At 38.8% G+C, this 15,501-nt stretch overlaps 2 protein-coding genes across 3 annotated transcripts in view; both read left to right on the forward strand.

Annotated features, from left to right (window-relative positions):
* TTC39C (tetratricopeptide repeat domain 39C) overlaps positions 1–11,422 on the forward strand; it is a 70,769-nt gene extending 59,347 nt beyond the window's left edge. Inside the window, exons 11-14 of the mRNA XM_075213430.1 lie at positions 3,565–3,662; positions 5,781–5,885; positions 7,277–7,315; positions 7,453–11,422. Coding sequence (XP_075069531.1) covers positions 3,565–3,662; positions 5,781–5,885; positions 7,277–7,315; positions 7,453–7,542 — 332 coding nt within the window. The 3' untranslated portion in view covers positions 7,543–11,422. The remainder of the gene's footprint in view (positions 1–3,564; positions 3,663–5,780; positions 5,886–7,276; positions 7,316–7,452) is intronic.
* A 1,066-nt stretch (positions 11,423–12,488) lies between these two features.
* Positions 12,489–15,501, forward strand: part of CABYR (calcium binding tyrosine phosphorylation regulated) — a 28,094-nt gene continuing 25,081 nt past the window's right edge. For both annotated transcript variants that reach the window (XM_075213431.1, XM_075213432.1), the window contains exon 1: positions 12,489–12,746. The gene's annotated coding sequence lies outside the window, so the exon portion shown is untranslated. The remainder of the gene's footprint in view (positions 12,747–15,501) is intronic.

The following is a 15,501-nucleotide window of genomic DNA, read 5'->3' on the forward strand; positions in this document are numbered from 1 at the left end:
CCTTTCCTATTTGGGGGTAGATTGTACCCTACACTTATACTTATACTTATAAGTATACTTATTTTTTTTTGGGTGTGTTTTTTTCCCTGATTTAAAAAGACTATGTACTTTTACATAGGCTTTACCAGATGACGTACAGGGAAGACTACCATCAGGACTGGTGTCAGCACCTGCTTGCTGATTCTGCTTATATGTGGACTGCTTTGAATCCATTTTAATGAGCCCAAACCACTTGTAGTGCAAAATATTCAATAGATACTGCTGCTAGATATGACTGTTTACAGCCAGAAAAATTATCGTTTCACACTGGGAAATATGGGACACCCCAAAGCACTTGTAGTGCAAAATATTTTAAAAAAAAGCCTCCTCTATCCTCCTCTCTTCCTGCTCTAACAATTGCTAATAGAATTGGTAAAAATAATAGAATTGAATAGATTAGAATTGAAATAATAATAAAGAATAAGGTGTACAATTATTGCTCTGTCCCTGCTCTAATACAGCCTATGACCTAACCCTGCTCTCTCCCTTTGTCAAATGGTGATGGATTGCTGTGGAGGCGGGTATTTATGCTTTTCAGATATCGCGAGAACCGAGCTCTGGGATTTGACTACGTCATGATGACGTTTTGCCTCGATTTTGATTCCGAACGGGCGGGAGAGTACCGAGCCTGATCGCCTCTGTACTCGGATAGGCGAAGTTCGGGTGGGTTCGGATCTCTGGGAACCGAGCCCGCCCATCTCTACATTAAAGAAATACTGTAAATTGAAGCTTCCCTCAATGCTCTAGGCCAATGGTGGTCAACCTCATTGTAGCTGGGACCCCAAGTATCAGTGCGTCCTTGTTCTAGGACCCACAAACAGGTTGTGCATCTATTTTCTAGGCCACTAACCTCAACCAGTGTTTGTGGAGACATTTCTCTGTGTGAAGAATTTAGGTGTAATAGGGTAAAATTGTTATATAAAAATAAATAAAATAAAAACGAGTTAATGATGTACATTGATGATATATAATAGAAAAATCAAAGAAACAACTAAGATTTGCCTTTTCTTAATAAGGGTACTTGCCTTTGTCTACCAGGAGCAGGCGAGGAGATGGAATCTGCATAGATGAGCCTCTACAAGAGCTCATATCTCAGCCCCCTGGCTTTCTAGAAAGACGTGACCACTGGTTTTAGCGGAGTAGCCTCTTAAGATGTGACTAAGATCTTTGTTTAGATTTCGAAAAGAATGTAATGTTTCAACCATAAACCACAATGTCCAAATTGTAAACCTACATCAAGTTCTATAACCGAAGTCTGATCTTTCTTCTCCCTCAAACTCTAAAAGACAAACCTACAGAACATGTTTCTGTCCTGTGCTTCTCTTGGGAAACTGTAATACTCTCTCCTTTTAAAGAGAGACTCTTTTTCCTTTACAAATGTCTTTTTGCCGCCCCCCCCCCCCCCCCCCCCAAAAACAAATAATAAAAAAAAATTGCAAGACAGATTTCACGGTAGATATGTCACAACAGAAGTTATTACAATCATAGCAATACAGTACATAAATGTATTTCCCCTTTAGCAGAGGACCCCAATTTGATTTCCAGTTGCTTCCTCCTGATATCCAGCCTGGTGCACGATACAACCTCTGTATGTAGTCTAATATCGCTGCTCTTTGAATACAGGCTGAACATTAATTCCAGTGTCGCCTGCTGTGTTAAGAAGCGTTAGCACATGGTAAAATAGTGGAGCTCTATGGGAGCGCTCATTAAGTTTTACTACACTATACTTTCTTCTGGTGCTACAAGGCCTCAAAGCTGCTAGATTTCATTATTAAACACATTGAGTAGGTTATGTAACCTTTGTGTTAAGGTGAATTATTATTTAAATACTCAGATGTCAATAGCTAATAGAAGCTCTTGTTCTGCCTCCCATGTAGAACTCGTCTGGCACTGACCAGGGATTGAAGGATTAAGCCAGACAGGTGTCGCTCTTCTTGAAGAGCAAATTTAGATTATATTGCGTTGAGATCTCATAGTGCCACGTTGGGTTATTAAAATTGTAAATGCTGATACGGTCATTATTGCAGTAAAAATATAATACTGATTTTAAAGTATTTTGAAAAACAAACTATTGATATGATCTATCATCGTATTTGTTTTATTGTTGGTAAAAGAATTGCTTTAAACGATATTTGAATGTGCACAACGGTTTGGTACATGAATGGATAGGAGTATTCTTACAAATATCCAGTGGTGGGATTCAAATAAACCAACAACCAGTTCTCTGCCCTAATGAACGTTTTAAGTATACAAAAAGACCGAAAGGTAGTTTAATATTTCATGCATTTAATACTCAATTAAGAACAATAAAAGAAGGTACACAAAACTAGATTGTTATAAGAGTTTTAAAATATTAATGAAAAAATATTAAAATATTTTTTATTTTATTCTGCTAATATCAATATAATAGTAATGAGTCATGTTATGCCACACATAAATGCCCCCATTTCAAATTATGCCACATTAATGCTCCTAGTTCATATTATGCCACAGTAATGCTCCTCTTCATCACACTGGGCCATGCTGCTTTTACCCCCCTTCACACTGGGCCATGCTGCTTTTACCCCCCTTCACTTTGGGCCGTGCTGCTTTTACCCCCCACTTCACACTGTCATGCTGCTTCTGTTCCCCCTTCACACTGTGAAGGGGGAACAGAAGCGGCATGGCACAGTGTGAAGGGGGAACAGAAGCGGCATGGCACAGTGGGAAGGGGGAACAGAAGCGGCATGGCACAGTGGGAAGGGGGAACAGAAGCGGCATGGCACAGTGCGAAGGGGGAACAGAAGCGGCATGGCACAGTGCGAAGGGGGAACAGAAGCGGCATGGCACAGTGCGAAGGGGGAACAGAAGCGGCATGGCACAGTGCGAAGGGGGAACAGAAGCGGCATGGCACAGTGCGAAGGGGGGAACAGAAGCGGCATGGCACAGTGCGAAGGGGGGAACAGAAGCGGCATGGCACAGTGCGAAGGGGGAACAGAAGCGACATGGCACAGTGCGAAGGGGGAACAGAAGCGGCATGGCACACTCTGCCATTCTGCTTTTGGTCCCCCTTGCTTCCGTTTCTTCACTTACCTTTTCTATCGGCTTCTTTCTTCTCTTCTTGCTTGCTGGCTCCTCTCTGTGCCGTTCCTCACTGAATGTTGGGCGTGATGACGTCACGCCCGACATTCAGTGCGGACGGAGCAGGGAGGAGACTGCTGACGTCGCGAAAAGGTGAGTATTTTTAAAGTACCCTGCTCCCCCCACCAACGAAGAGAACTCTGGAGCAACCGGTTCGCCGAACTTGCCTTAAAATTAGGTATCGTTTCTGGCGAACCGGCTGAATCCCACCACTGCAAATATCTAATTATTGTATGTTTTTTATTTTGATGTAAGCTTTGTTCTGTTGTGTTCTTGATATTAACAATAAAATATTATTTGTTGTATTACTTCTGGTATTATGGTGTTGAGTGGCTGTTATACTATTAACTATTGGTTGTCATTTACCTTGTTGTGTTTTATGTCTTTCTTGTGTATGGACTGAAGCTTGCCATGAAGTTGTGGATCCATCTGTTGTTGGATTAAGGAATTTGCTACTTGGTGCTATCCATAAATGTCTGGGAAATGTGGAAGATGCTGTTCAGGTGAGAAACCAATTATTGCATTTCAAAACAGAAAAACTACATATTTAGACCATGTGTCTGAAGTTTATATTACTTAAAATATAATTTTTATTTTTTTTTAACAAAAGCAAGCTTGTAAACACAGGAAAACCATATTGGTCATCCATCTAATTGATCAGTAGCCACATAAATTAATGTATTTGCAGACTGCAAAAGAAAAACAGTTTTTGGGAGACTTTATGGGGCATATTCAATTCTCGGCGGAAACGCCGAGAATCTCGCGGTCCGCGTACGATTGCCGTTATTACGGTAATCGTGCGCAGAAAAAACGTTAATACGGTAATTTTCTCGCTGGATTTCAGCTCGCAGCTCCCTGAGGCGCGAGCTGAAATCCAGCTAACTATTACCGTATTAACGGTAATAGTTTTTCCGCGGCGCGGAAAACAAACATTTGAATATGCCCCTACGAGATGATTGAAAAATAATGAATTACTCTTACTCTAAGCAACATTTGTGAAAACCACAAATATAATATATAAATACAAGGTTTAATAAGTATAGTGCATTTATAGAGGTCCCCAACCCAAAACATAAATACAGATTATAATTGCCCAGTCCAGAATGAACAGCATTGAAAAAAGTAAAGGTTATAGGCAGGTGCCAAGAGGGGTCACCCTGCCATACCCCTCGCACTCATGTAGAAGTACTAGGGCATCTACTTGCCTTTGAGAGACAGAAAATGCTGCAGATAGATTGACTTCCTTAATTCTTCTTTTTTAGTTTGTCTTTTACTAAAAACACAAGTACTACCAAGGCTACTGTAGAAGGGGGGGGGGGGGCTATGATGATGAATGGGTAATTAGATAAAGGGAGGGGGGTGTTGGAGTGATATGATAAGAATGTTTAAAAGAAGAAAGCGGCAATGGAGAGTGAGAGTGGAGGGAAAAGATAATCATGAAGTGGACAATGGAACTGAAAGCATAGATTAATGTTTTCAGTTAAATTACTTAAACAAAAAATAGTGTAGAAGAAATCATCTGAAACATATAAGTGTTCTATATAATGTTTAAAACAAACATATATAAACCATATTTACACATGTGTATGAAATGCATGCATAAGAGTTATTAATGTTTTTTTGTTTTCATACAAAAGAAAACGGAATAACTTTTATGAAGGTGCAAACATGTAACAGGTGTGAATATCTAAAATATGTATTACAAAGTATATAATGGTAAAAGGCTACTTCTTATTAAGGAGTTCAGCATCTCCAAATAACTGAACTACATAAGATATGAGGGTGGCCCCATAATACCACACAATAAACATATAGCTTCTAATATCCATGCTCTCATATCCTTATTGTTATACAGAACAATATAAGTGTCCAGTTCTGTGACAGGTTTTTATTAAAAACAACAAATAGAAAAGTGTGTGCAAATCATCAATACTATCTGGACATAAAGATGTTATAGCTGATCATCAAAGAGGTATAGAACCTTCTCGAGTATATCTAGATTTAAATACTGGTTTTGTGCTGAATCCCATAAATGAGAAATCTGCATATTGCAAATCTATATTGGAGTATAAACAGAATTTCTTGGATCTCGCCACAGGGATATTAAACTCCAGGGATCAGTGTGTCCTTTCTGCGCCGCTCCCTACTTCCTGGCTGCAGATTGGTTCTGCTCTGCCGCACTCCTGTGTGATCCAAAGCACTACCTAAAAACAGGGCTTGGGGAGGGAGAAGGGTATTACAGGCATGTTAAGGGTTTCTCAAATTTGATAATACATTTACCCACAGGTCTACTAAACCGTCTTAAGCAGTATTTTTTACAAATGCACGATATTCAGCGACTTTGCTGGGCAAACTGAAAGCGGCAGTGTCTTGAAAGACAAGTTTTTCCTTTGGTCGCGGTGTTTGTGGACACTTTACCTAAATATGTGTGGAGAACAGATGGGTAAATCATGCATAAGCAGTCACACTGACTGTGATTGCCTACTAATCATCTGCAGTTACGAAATGACTATGTTTATGAACCAGAGCATACAATTAGAAAATGTTTGCTGCTCAGTATGTGACACACTGCATGTAGTACTGAGTCTGTCTGTACTGAAATACAATTTGCTACATTCCAGTTCTTCCAACGTGCTGTGAAAGATGAACAGGGGCGACAGCAGAACCTCTACATCCAGCCGTATGCTTGTTATGAGCTGGGCTGCCTGTTGCTGGACAATCCAGAGGTACGTACTGTACTACATCCTATCTATATCTGCAGAACAGTGCCTAGGCACATTGCAATGTATTGGAGGAGGATTATCAGAGAATGGAAAGTAGATTTATCTCAGTATTTTACATCCCTTAATACATGCATCCTATACCACTCATGCTGATGTAGGGCTAATAATGTAATCTGCGCTGTAATGAAATTATTGCACGATATAAGCCATAAACATTTTGTAAAGGCATATTGAATTGAGTGGACTATATACATATCATGGCATTTAATGTACATATTGATCATTTACATATCGCTTTTACATGGACTGTAGTCCAGCAGGTTTGGGGATACAATGTCTTTGGGAGTTCCTTGTTCATCATGGATTTCTGGACCAACATGGAATCTGTTTGGAAAAAAACGCTGGTTGTTTACATCCTGCCTTGTTTTATAGTAGACATGCACGCTCGGTACCGGCACTCTTATTCCATACCCAATATATATGAAACTGCTATTTATGTCCACCAATGTAAAGTTTAGCAGCAATGACCTACTCAGCCCAATACTATAAATAAAATAATGTAGTTGTAGTGTCTGTGTAGTTGTTAGTAGATTGTACGCTCCTTTGAGCAAGGTCATCTCTCCTCCTGTCTTCACCACTTTTAACTCTGCTCTCCAGCTACCTAGCCCTCCTCCTCAAGGACCCTCTCCCCCCCCCCCCCTTCCCCTCTTGCTCCCTCCTCTCCCCTCTGGGGGTTTCCCTGTCATCCGTGCCCTCCCTCTTGGGCTCCGCCGTATGCGGGACCTTCCCCTCTCCTCTCCCCCGCCCCTCTAGCTGTGCTTTGAGCTCACTGGGTTACTGTGCTTATTTACTGTACTGTGCTGTCTCGCCTCGTATTGTAATTTCGTTTGTCCCTGTACGGCGCTACGGACACCTAGTGACGCCCTATAAATAAAAATTAATAATAATAATAGTAAGCAGAGATAACCTATCGTATGAGAGAATATTTAAGTGCTGTCCTTTATGGATGTTTCACTATTCCACCTTTACATTACTCCAGAATAGCATCAGAATGAAGGGGCTCTTCATTGCATTGTTAGCTTGTTCATTCAGGTGCTGCATTCCATCCTGCATTCACCATCATGAATGGATCTACAGACCAGGTCTTGGCACTGATGCCTGGTGAGCATTAAGCAGAAGCCAGCGGTTGCTGGTTATTGGCAATTGAAGAGTTGTACGAGGTGATGCTGCGTTTAGTTGGATGGTCAATCCATCCAGTTATGTGCAGCCTTTCATTGCTCACTGTCTTTGTATTATGAACCTTTCCACCTATAAAATGATATATGCAGAATCATAATCTGTGTACTCAAAAGAATGGAAAAACTATTGTGACCATCTACATCTTGTTTTTACAGACTGTTGCAAAGGGAAAAGCATTACTATTTCAAGCTAAGGTAAAATTCAATGTCTTATTCTAACTAAATATAAAGTATTCTATGCTCATTGCATTGATTGATGTATATATGTTCATTCTCAGGCTAAAAGTATGTTTCTTTTTTTTTTTTTTCTTTTTATCTTGTGTCTGCTAAAGGAGGAGTACACGGGCTACGACTTTGAGAACAGATTACACGTACGAATCCATGCAGCCTTAGCGTCTCTTAGGGAAGTGGTCCCGAAGTGACAGAGGAGGACATGCCTGTTGTATCCCACACAGCTCTCTGCACTTTAGCACACAGCAGGGGATCCAGATGGCTGATCGTGGATGATATGGGTGTACGGGGATTTCTTCTGAAAGCCGCCTGTGCCAGAGACCAGTGACGATTCACGGTTTTAGCCCAGTTGGACTCAAACAGAATTCAGTCCCTTTTTTTAACCTGGGAACCATAAACGTGATCTAAATAACATTACATAAGTGAAAGACTTGATACCATGGAAAATGTTCCTCCAAACTGTTGTATAGCATGTTCATTATAGCCCTTGTGTCAATCAAGGAAAGAGCAGCAGTCCTGCTTACATCTGCAATGACATTTGTCTTATATCGCCCCCCAGACACACAGGCAGAATGTGAATAACATAATGTGTGTTCAGGGATTTTATTTTATATTATTCATAAACAAGATATAATATTGTGCTGTTGTATTTAAATATAGAAAAAAAAGATTTAGCCACATTCTGAACATCCCCATTCTGTCAGTAAGTTGGACTGCTGCTTTAAGTTGCCCTTAGGCCTAGTCGCGTTCATACGGACTATGTTCAAAGAAAAGCACACCTAACAGCGATGTACACGAGATCATCCTCTCAGCACATTCTGTGCAGCATTCAGTCTACCACATTTTCTAGCCGGCCATGTCACTGTACATCGTTCTAATACCCTGGAATGTCATAGGTCTTTTCCAGTTACCTATTTCATATAATCTTTAACTGCTGTGGATTTTTGGGGGGATGGAGAGGTGAAGGTTAGCGGTACCCCAATATCCCTCAGCAAAACTTCACAGAACGTTCTATTAACGTTACTTGTGCAGCCAGGGGAAAAAAAAGGTTCTGTTTAGGATTAGACTTTGACAACACCTTAATTTTTATAGTTGACAGACATGGATTTTTGTGAAATACATTTTGCAATGCGCTAAAGTGAAAAATAATACTGCGGCATGCGACCGTATCAGTTGATAGTCAGGGATATGTGTAACAGTGCCCTCTAGTGTTTGACCTGATAAGATGCTTCGCATTAAATAGAATATAAAAAAGCCCTTAACTGAAGGGCAGTAAAAGGCAATACAGTAAAGACGCTGTAGCACTTTTGCTCCTGTACATACTTGAAAATATTATTTTGTTCTAATTCAGGGATAGTTCCATTCATGTCGTTTTTATAGGGCACACCACGTTTTATTCTACATTCGTAGTCTGCTTTGTGAGGTTGGTTTGTTTGTTTTTGTTTTTTTAATTTATTTGTCATTTTTTTTCCAATGGTGAAAGGGGTGACAGTTTATTTTGTTTTAATTGTATTATATCAATATCGGTAGTTTTAAGTGAATCTGTTTATAAAAAAAAAAAAAAAAGGTATTTATTTGAGAACTTGGTTTTCAGGGGTTCATAATTTAATGCTGAATATGGTGAAATACTTACTACAGCAATATGATTCTCTGTTGGGTTACATAGAAATCTTCCTAATATAGATGTGTATCTTTAGATCTGGAAAACATCCTTAGTACAAACGTATATAAGAAAACTGTAATAAGTTGTGACTAGGTTAAGCAGAAATGGGAACGTGGTTTTCGGTTGTGCTATGGCTGGCAGGACATACATGGAGTTTGAAGTTTAACAGCAGCTAGCAAGCTTCATCGGTTGACCAAGCTTCAAATATCTGTATTGTTAAAAGTAATAATCTACGCCCTTCCTTAAGAAACGTGTTATGATGACATCACCAAACAAGCTTTTATAAGGATTTAATTGACTTAATGTAACTGTATATAATACCACAGTCCCCTAAATGGTTGCTATGTAACAGGTGATTCATAATTCTGTTGGCAGCAGTAGGAGAATTAACCTCTAATGAGGTGTGCTGGTTTGGGAGTTTACCCTGATCAGTTGAGGAGAGAGGTTTAAAACTGCATTGGATTAGAAGGGATGAAAAATTATTTGTCTATCACAGTTGTGTGGTAACATGATATAGGGATGTATGAGGCTCCAAAGGAAATGTAAATGTTATGTTGCCTAATTATTCCTATTGTAGATTGTGTCAGTGTATTGGTTGGGTGCTTCAGAGGGTTGGAGACTGTGCTGAGAACTACAGGTAGCTTGTCCTATGCTGCAATAATAAAGGGATATAGCTCAAGATCAGTAGTAACTGCAGAAGTACCACCATTTCCCCCAGTGAGCTAGTCTTCAGTAGGAGTTCATCTAACTTTACAATATTAGTACAGCAAAAGCATCCACCTACCTTGGTATAAGAATGTTTAATATGGGGCATGGTAACAGAAATCTATTGACATCATTTTAACATCAACCTAATAAACACACAGAAAAGTGCATATACAACATATTAATATGTGCAGTGTGTTATGTACAGGTTAAAATCATGTTGACTAATTTCTGCTAGAAACTTTAATTTGCTGTTTAAAAGTTTTTGATATCTGTCTCCACTCATACATCTAATGCTGGCATTAATACTGCCAAATATTGGCATAGTCTCCTTAAATAATTGTTGGCAGACACTGATGTATAGTATTTTAATATGCCACCCTTTAAGGGCCAAAGTAAGCCTACAAACACCACCCCCCCATCCCCCCCAAAAATCTAGTGTAATATAAAGCTGTTGGCTTGGCTGTCAATTCATCATTTTCTGCCTCTGACAGTGTATGTATAGTAAATAGTGACTACGTCCAGACATGGTTCATGAAAATATTGCAAATTATTTTCAATAGAATTGTGGAACAATACCTTTTACTACCTACATTAGCGGAAAATCCCTTTAATCTTGTTTTGTGTTATTATGAAAGCTGTTTATGCTTGCTGTATTAAAAACAATGTTCCACTTTCAGCAGGGATGAGATGTAAATCTAAAATGCAAGATATTGTTACCTAATTTTATCAGCACAGGATGATGCCTAGAGAAGCTTCATAAGTCTTCATGTGTATTCACTGTTTCTCATTGTTTAGTTTTATTGAAATAAACTAAATACATGAAACCAACTTTAGAAATAGATTTATGAACCCGAAAGTCTGGAATGAATAAATGCTTAATACTGATGAATTCCATTAGTTAAGGATTCACATGTTTATTTAATCAGCACAGTCATGACCACAACCGTGCTCTCGTTAGTTTGTTGTATTAAGATGAATTGCCTGCAGAGGCTCTATAAAAGGTTTCCTAAAATGAGATTTTTGGCTCGAATTTTAAAAATTGTTTGTCCACTGCAACAAAAAAAATCATCTTTGCTTTGGGCTAATTTGCATTGATTATGCCAATTCAACCGTTATATATCCTGACCAAAATCTTAGTTTATTAAATCAAGCATTAATATATTTTTTATGTGATTTTGCACTTCTAACAGCTTTAACTCATATTCATGTCATTACTGATAGATCTGGTACATGGTGTTACACGTGAGAGCTACTGTCCCCATTAGACTTTGCCTGTGATGAGAGCAATCAGTGTTAAGAAACCTAATCAATAAATGGTGCAGTGTGCATAGGTGCTATAACTCATAGCAACCAATTGTGCTAAATGTGGTGAATCCAGTCTAGAAAGGTAAGCATATGTCGGGTTGTTATGGGTTACAACACCTTTCTGCATATTGCACCATGTTAGTCAATAAGCCCCAACATAGCTGTTTCATGCTCGGAGGCATAGTCTAATAGCAATAAAGGGGTACAGTATGAATTTTGCAGGTAAACATATTTATTGGTTGTCCATTACTGAGTATATTTAGTTTCATCATTCATTTGAAATTTACTCATAGATAGGACTTTAGATGTTACCAAAAACAGCATACTGTGGTGTAATGTTAATAAAGAACTTCACTTTTATATTTCCTCAAAGAAAATAAAAGGAAAGAGATCTAGGTTTGTGTCCTGTGTTTATTTCAATGCACCATCCATGATACACACTTAACCATGTCCTGGCAGTGATGCCCATCATGTTGTTTGAGGAACTCTTTGTTTCTGTGTCTTTTGAGGAGCCTGAAGAAACGACTCGATCATAAATCACAAAGTCTGTAATTTTGTCCTTGTCACCTGTGTTAAGACACAGAGCACCAGTGTACAGAGCTAGCACCGTACATGTAGTATGGCTAGTTGTGGTAACCCAATCCTTACATGCAGTAATGGAATATTCTAGTCAGCCCTACTGGGATGCATACACTGCCTGAACATGTGTGATCCAGGCAAATTACGGAGTATGACAATGGTTTACCAGCAATCCCATGAATAAAAAGATGTTTTAATATAAAATCACTGGCAGGTATATGAACAGTGTTTGTATTTACCATTTTATGCACAATATCATGGACTACCATGGCCCACAAAGTCACATGGCAGTTGCTATGGGAGCTGGCAGTGAGTTTGAGGAGGGGGGTGTCCCCAGCAATACTAGATGATCTAGTATCCAGTTTTTGAATGACAGTCAGCAGGGATATAACTCACCAGAAGACCATTGCAACATTTTGTGGTCTTCTGGTGAGTTATACCCCTGCTGACTGTCATTAAAATACTGGACCAAACACAACTATGCATATTTGTTAGTCTTCCAAGGTGACGGGAACTATGAGGTCCCATGGCCACTCTGACATACACCTAGACCTATATGAGGTCCCATGTCCACTCTGACATTCACCTATGAGGTCCCATGTCCACTCTGACATACACCTAGACCTATATGAGGTCCCATGGCCACTCTGACATACACCTATGAGGTCCCATGTCCACTCTGACATACACCTACACCTAGACCTATATGAGGTCCCATGGCCACTCTGACATACACCTATGAGGTCCCATGCCCACTCTGACATACACCTGAGTCTGATCATAAACCATCTCCTTGCAGCATCCTACTGCACACGTTTTACTGCTTTGTAAATTGTGGCTGTTGTGTTACTATCCAGATTGCGTATGGTTTTTAAGCAAGTACCCGGATGTAATAACGAAATAGTCTATAACGGTGCAGAGCACTTATATTACCGCCGACTGATGTCCGCTGACTGCAGCCTCTGCTGTGACGTGGTACCGGCAGCGGGGCCCTGTATAATACGTCCAGGGTGACATAATAAAGGCGGACTAGTGTACTGTCATATTATCATACCTCCCTGACAGCCGGTGTGTGAGGCTGGGGCATGAGCCGCTGCTGGTCCGGGCTCTCACAGTCATTTCATCTTGGTGCACGTAAAGGTATCGCTGACTTGTTATTGTCCCAGCAACTACTGCCAAGTATTACATCTAGAAATATTATTAAGAACATTTTTAAAATGTCTTATGTATTTGTATTTTTTTTTAGATACCCTAATGTCCCAGTGATAAACCAACTGATCACCAATAGTGTATGAAGCGCATGGATCTAGGATGTGTAAATTAGGTGCACAGTTATAGTATTAAATGGTGAAGACCTGCTCCCAAAATTAGTTGATTAAAAAAATAATCACTATAACAGCACCAACATTTCCATTAATATACAGAATTCAGTCCATATTATCATTTCAGTCCCTATTCATCACATACCACCTAGGGGCAAGTATACTATATAGCACCTATGCCCCTTGCCCCTATGTATACTATAAAAAAAAAAATATTGTGAAAGTATAAATCGATAAGAAAATATATATAAATGATTTAAGGGTGACAGGATATATATCTACTATTGTATGAGAATGTCTCATCCGAGGCTCATCATGTGACCATCAAATAATATTTCTTATGTTCAAACCACCCCTAAAGTCAGTCTGTTTAAAATAAGAAAGCCGTAATAAAGTATTGCTGATAATATATCCGATATTTGTAATATCAAAAATTAAAGGTGCAAATTTATAAATAGAATACATTAAAAACAAAATAAATTCTAATATAACAGCCATAAGAATAATTATTCATATGCATATGATAAATAAATATAAGGATTATTATCTACTGAGGCTAAAAATAGATTATTCAATTAGCATTAGTACGCTGATAACATGGAGCAGTCTAGAGCAAATAACCAGCAATCATCTATAGCAAATACAGTCATCTGAACTTTACATAACTTTCTTTTATGAACCAAAGCGCAAATACCAGATATTATCATACTGTCATAGACCAAAGTGAACTGAAACCAGTCACTTCACGGCTTTAATAAGCAAATCCATTGTCCACAGTTCATATTAGTGTTGATTCAGAGACTGCAGAAATGTTCCACATACCATACAAAACTATCCTCAATCACTGTAAGTTGATGCACAGCAGCTCTAAGTGAGAGTAATAATGTAGAAAATCTAGTATCAGTGCTAATCACTAACATGAGAACAGAAGTGAAACCATAAAAATATGAAGGAATATGCGCTGGTTGAAGAGATGAAAATTTTTAAATTAGATTAGATTTTGTTGATTATTGTGACTAGTTTGACAAGGAGCTGGTACCTTGTATACACCTGCTTTTCTTCTAGCGTTTGAGGTATCCCTTTGTCTTTGGATTCAATAAGTGAGAGTAATTCATTTCTTTTTTTTTTTTTTATCAATAAAGATCTTTATTGAGAAAGTTAATTTCAGTGTAAAACTCAGCTGCAATAGTGTCTCATCACTGATACTCTGCTTCCCACTATAGCATATAAATAAGTAGTAAAAATCCATACGTTTGAAGATCAAGCAATAGAAATATCACTGCTCTAGGGTCCACATAGACTGACGCGTTTCTCCACTCATGGAACTGCGGTTGCTTCAGAAGCTCTTGATAATTGCAAAATGGTCAGTCTAATTCTCAGGTGCTTCTGAGTCCATCTGAATCATACCATGTGGTGTTTAAAGACCTGAGGTGTATGTATATGCCAAGGGTGTGGTAGAGATAAAGCAGCCTTGACAGGATATTCATTTTAATTGAATTTATCCAGGACCTCTAAAAGTTTATTCCATGAGGTCAGATCATTTTTGATAGCCAATTATAATGGGTGGTAATTTGCTTGATATCATTGATAATGTATGTTGCTATATACACCTAGATATTTAATTTTATGTTGTTGCCATTTGAAATTAAATTCAGGGAGCTCTTTTATGGTAGTGATTGGGGGGTATATTCAGATCCAATACTTAAGTTTTAACCACACTAAATAACACTTAAGCTTTACAGATTTATTTATCCAATAACCACTGTGTCTCAGCAGTACTTCACAATATATATTCATAATAAATAACCAATACTCCCAACATATATATATATATATATATATATATATATATATATATATATATATATATATATATTCCAGTCAAAGTATTTTACTGACAGAACACAGAAACTCTGCATTCACAGTTCACACATATATATCATAACATTGTTCAACATAACAGTTAATAGTTAAATCAGCATTACAAACACATATAGCTTTATAGATATGTATATTAATATCAGTGATACTTATTAAATCCTTGTATCCTGGATCCAATTTTTTGTCTGCAATATAGGGAACGTTCCTGTAGTATAGAATTTTTTTCTGTAGCGCAATGTATATTGTAGTGTAATTTATTTTTTCTGTAGTGTAGTGTATCCCTATAGAATAGTGTATTCCTTTAGTAGTGTAGTGTATGCTCGTTGTCCAGGGGCAGGTAGGTAGTAGAGAGGGCCAGGGTGAGTCCCGGGTCTGGCTTTTATAGACCAGACCCGGAAACTCCCAGTCTCCCTGTGTCTGGTGATTCACCACACACATGTGGATGTTGTGTGTGGGGCCAGGGGTGATGATGTCATCACCCCTCACGTCTTTCCTGGCATGTGCATGCGCAGTTGCAGTGTGGCCATGCAAGTGCCAAGATCGGTGTGTGAACTGTATGTACTGCGCATGTGCAGTCGAACAATGTACGTGTGGGCTCGTCACGCGCGTGCACACTGCAGGCCTCCCTTCACAACCCCTAAAAGTCATTGAGCTATAAAAAAAGTCAAGTCAGGGCCGGATTAAGGGTGGGG

The sequence above is a fragment of the Mixophyes fleayi genome, chromosome 5, assembly GCF_038048845.1.
Source record: "Mixophyes fleayi isolate aMixFle1 chromosome 5, aMixFle1.hap1, whole genome shotgun sequence".
In the NCBI taxonomy this organism is placed as follows: Eukaryota; Metazoa; Chordata; class Amphibia; order Anura; family Limnodynastidae; genus Mixophyes; species Mixophyes fleayi.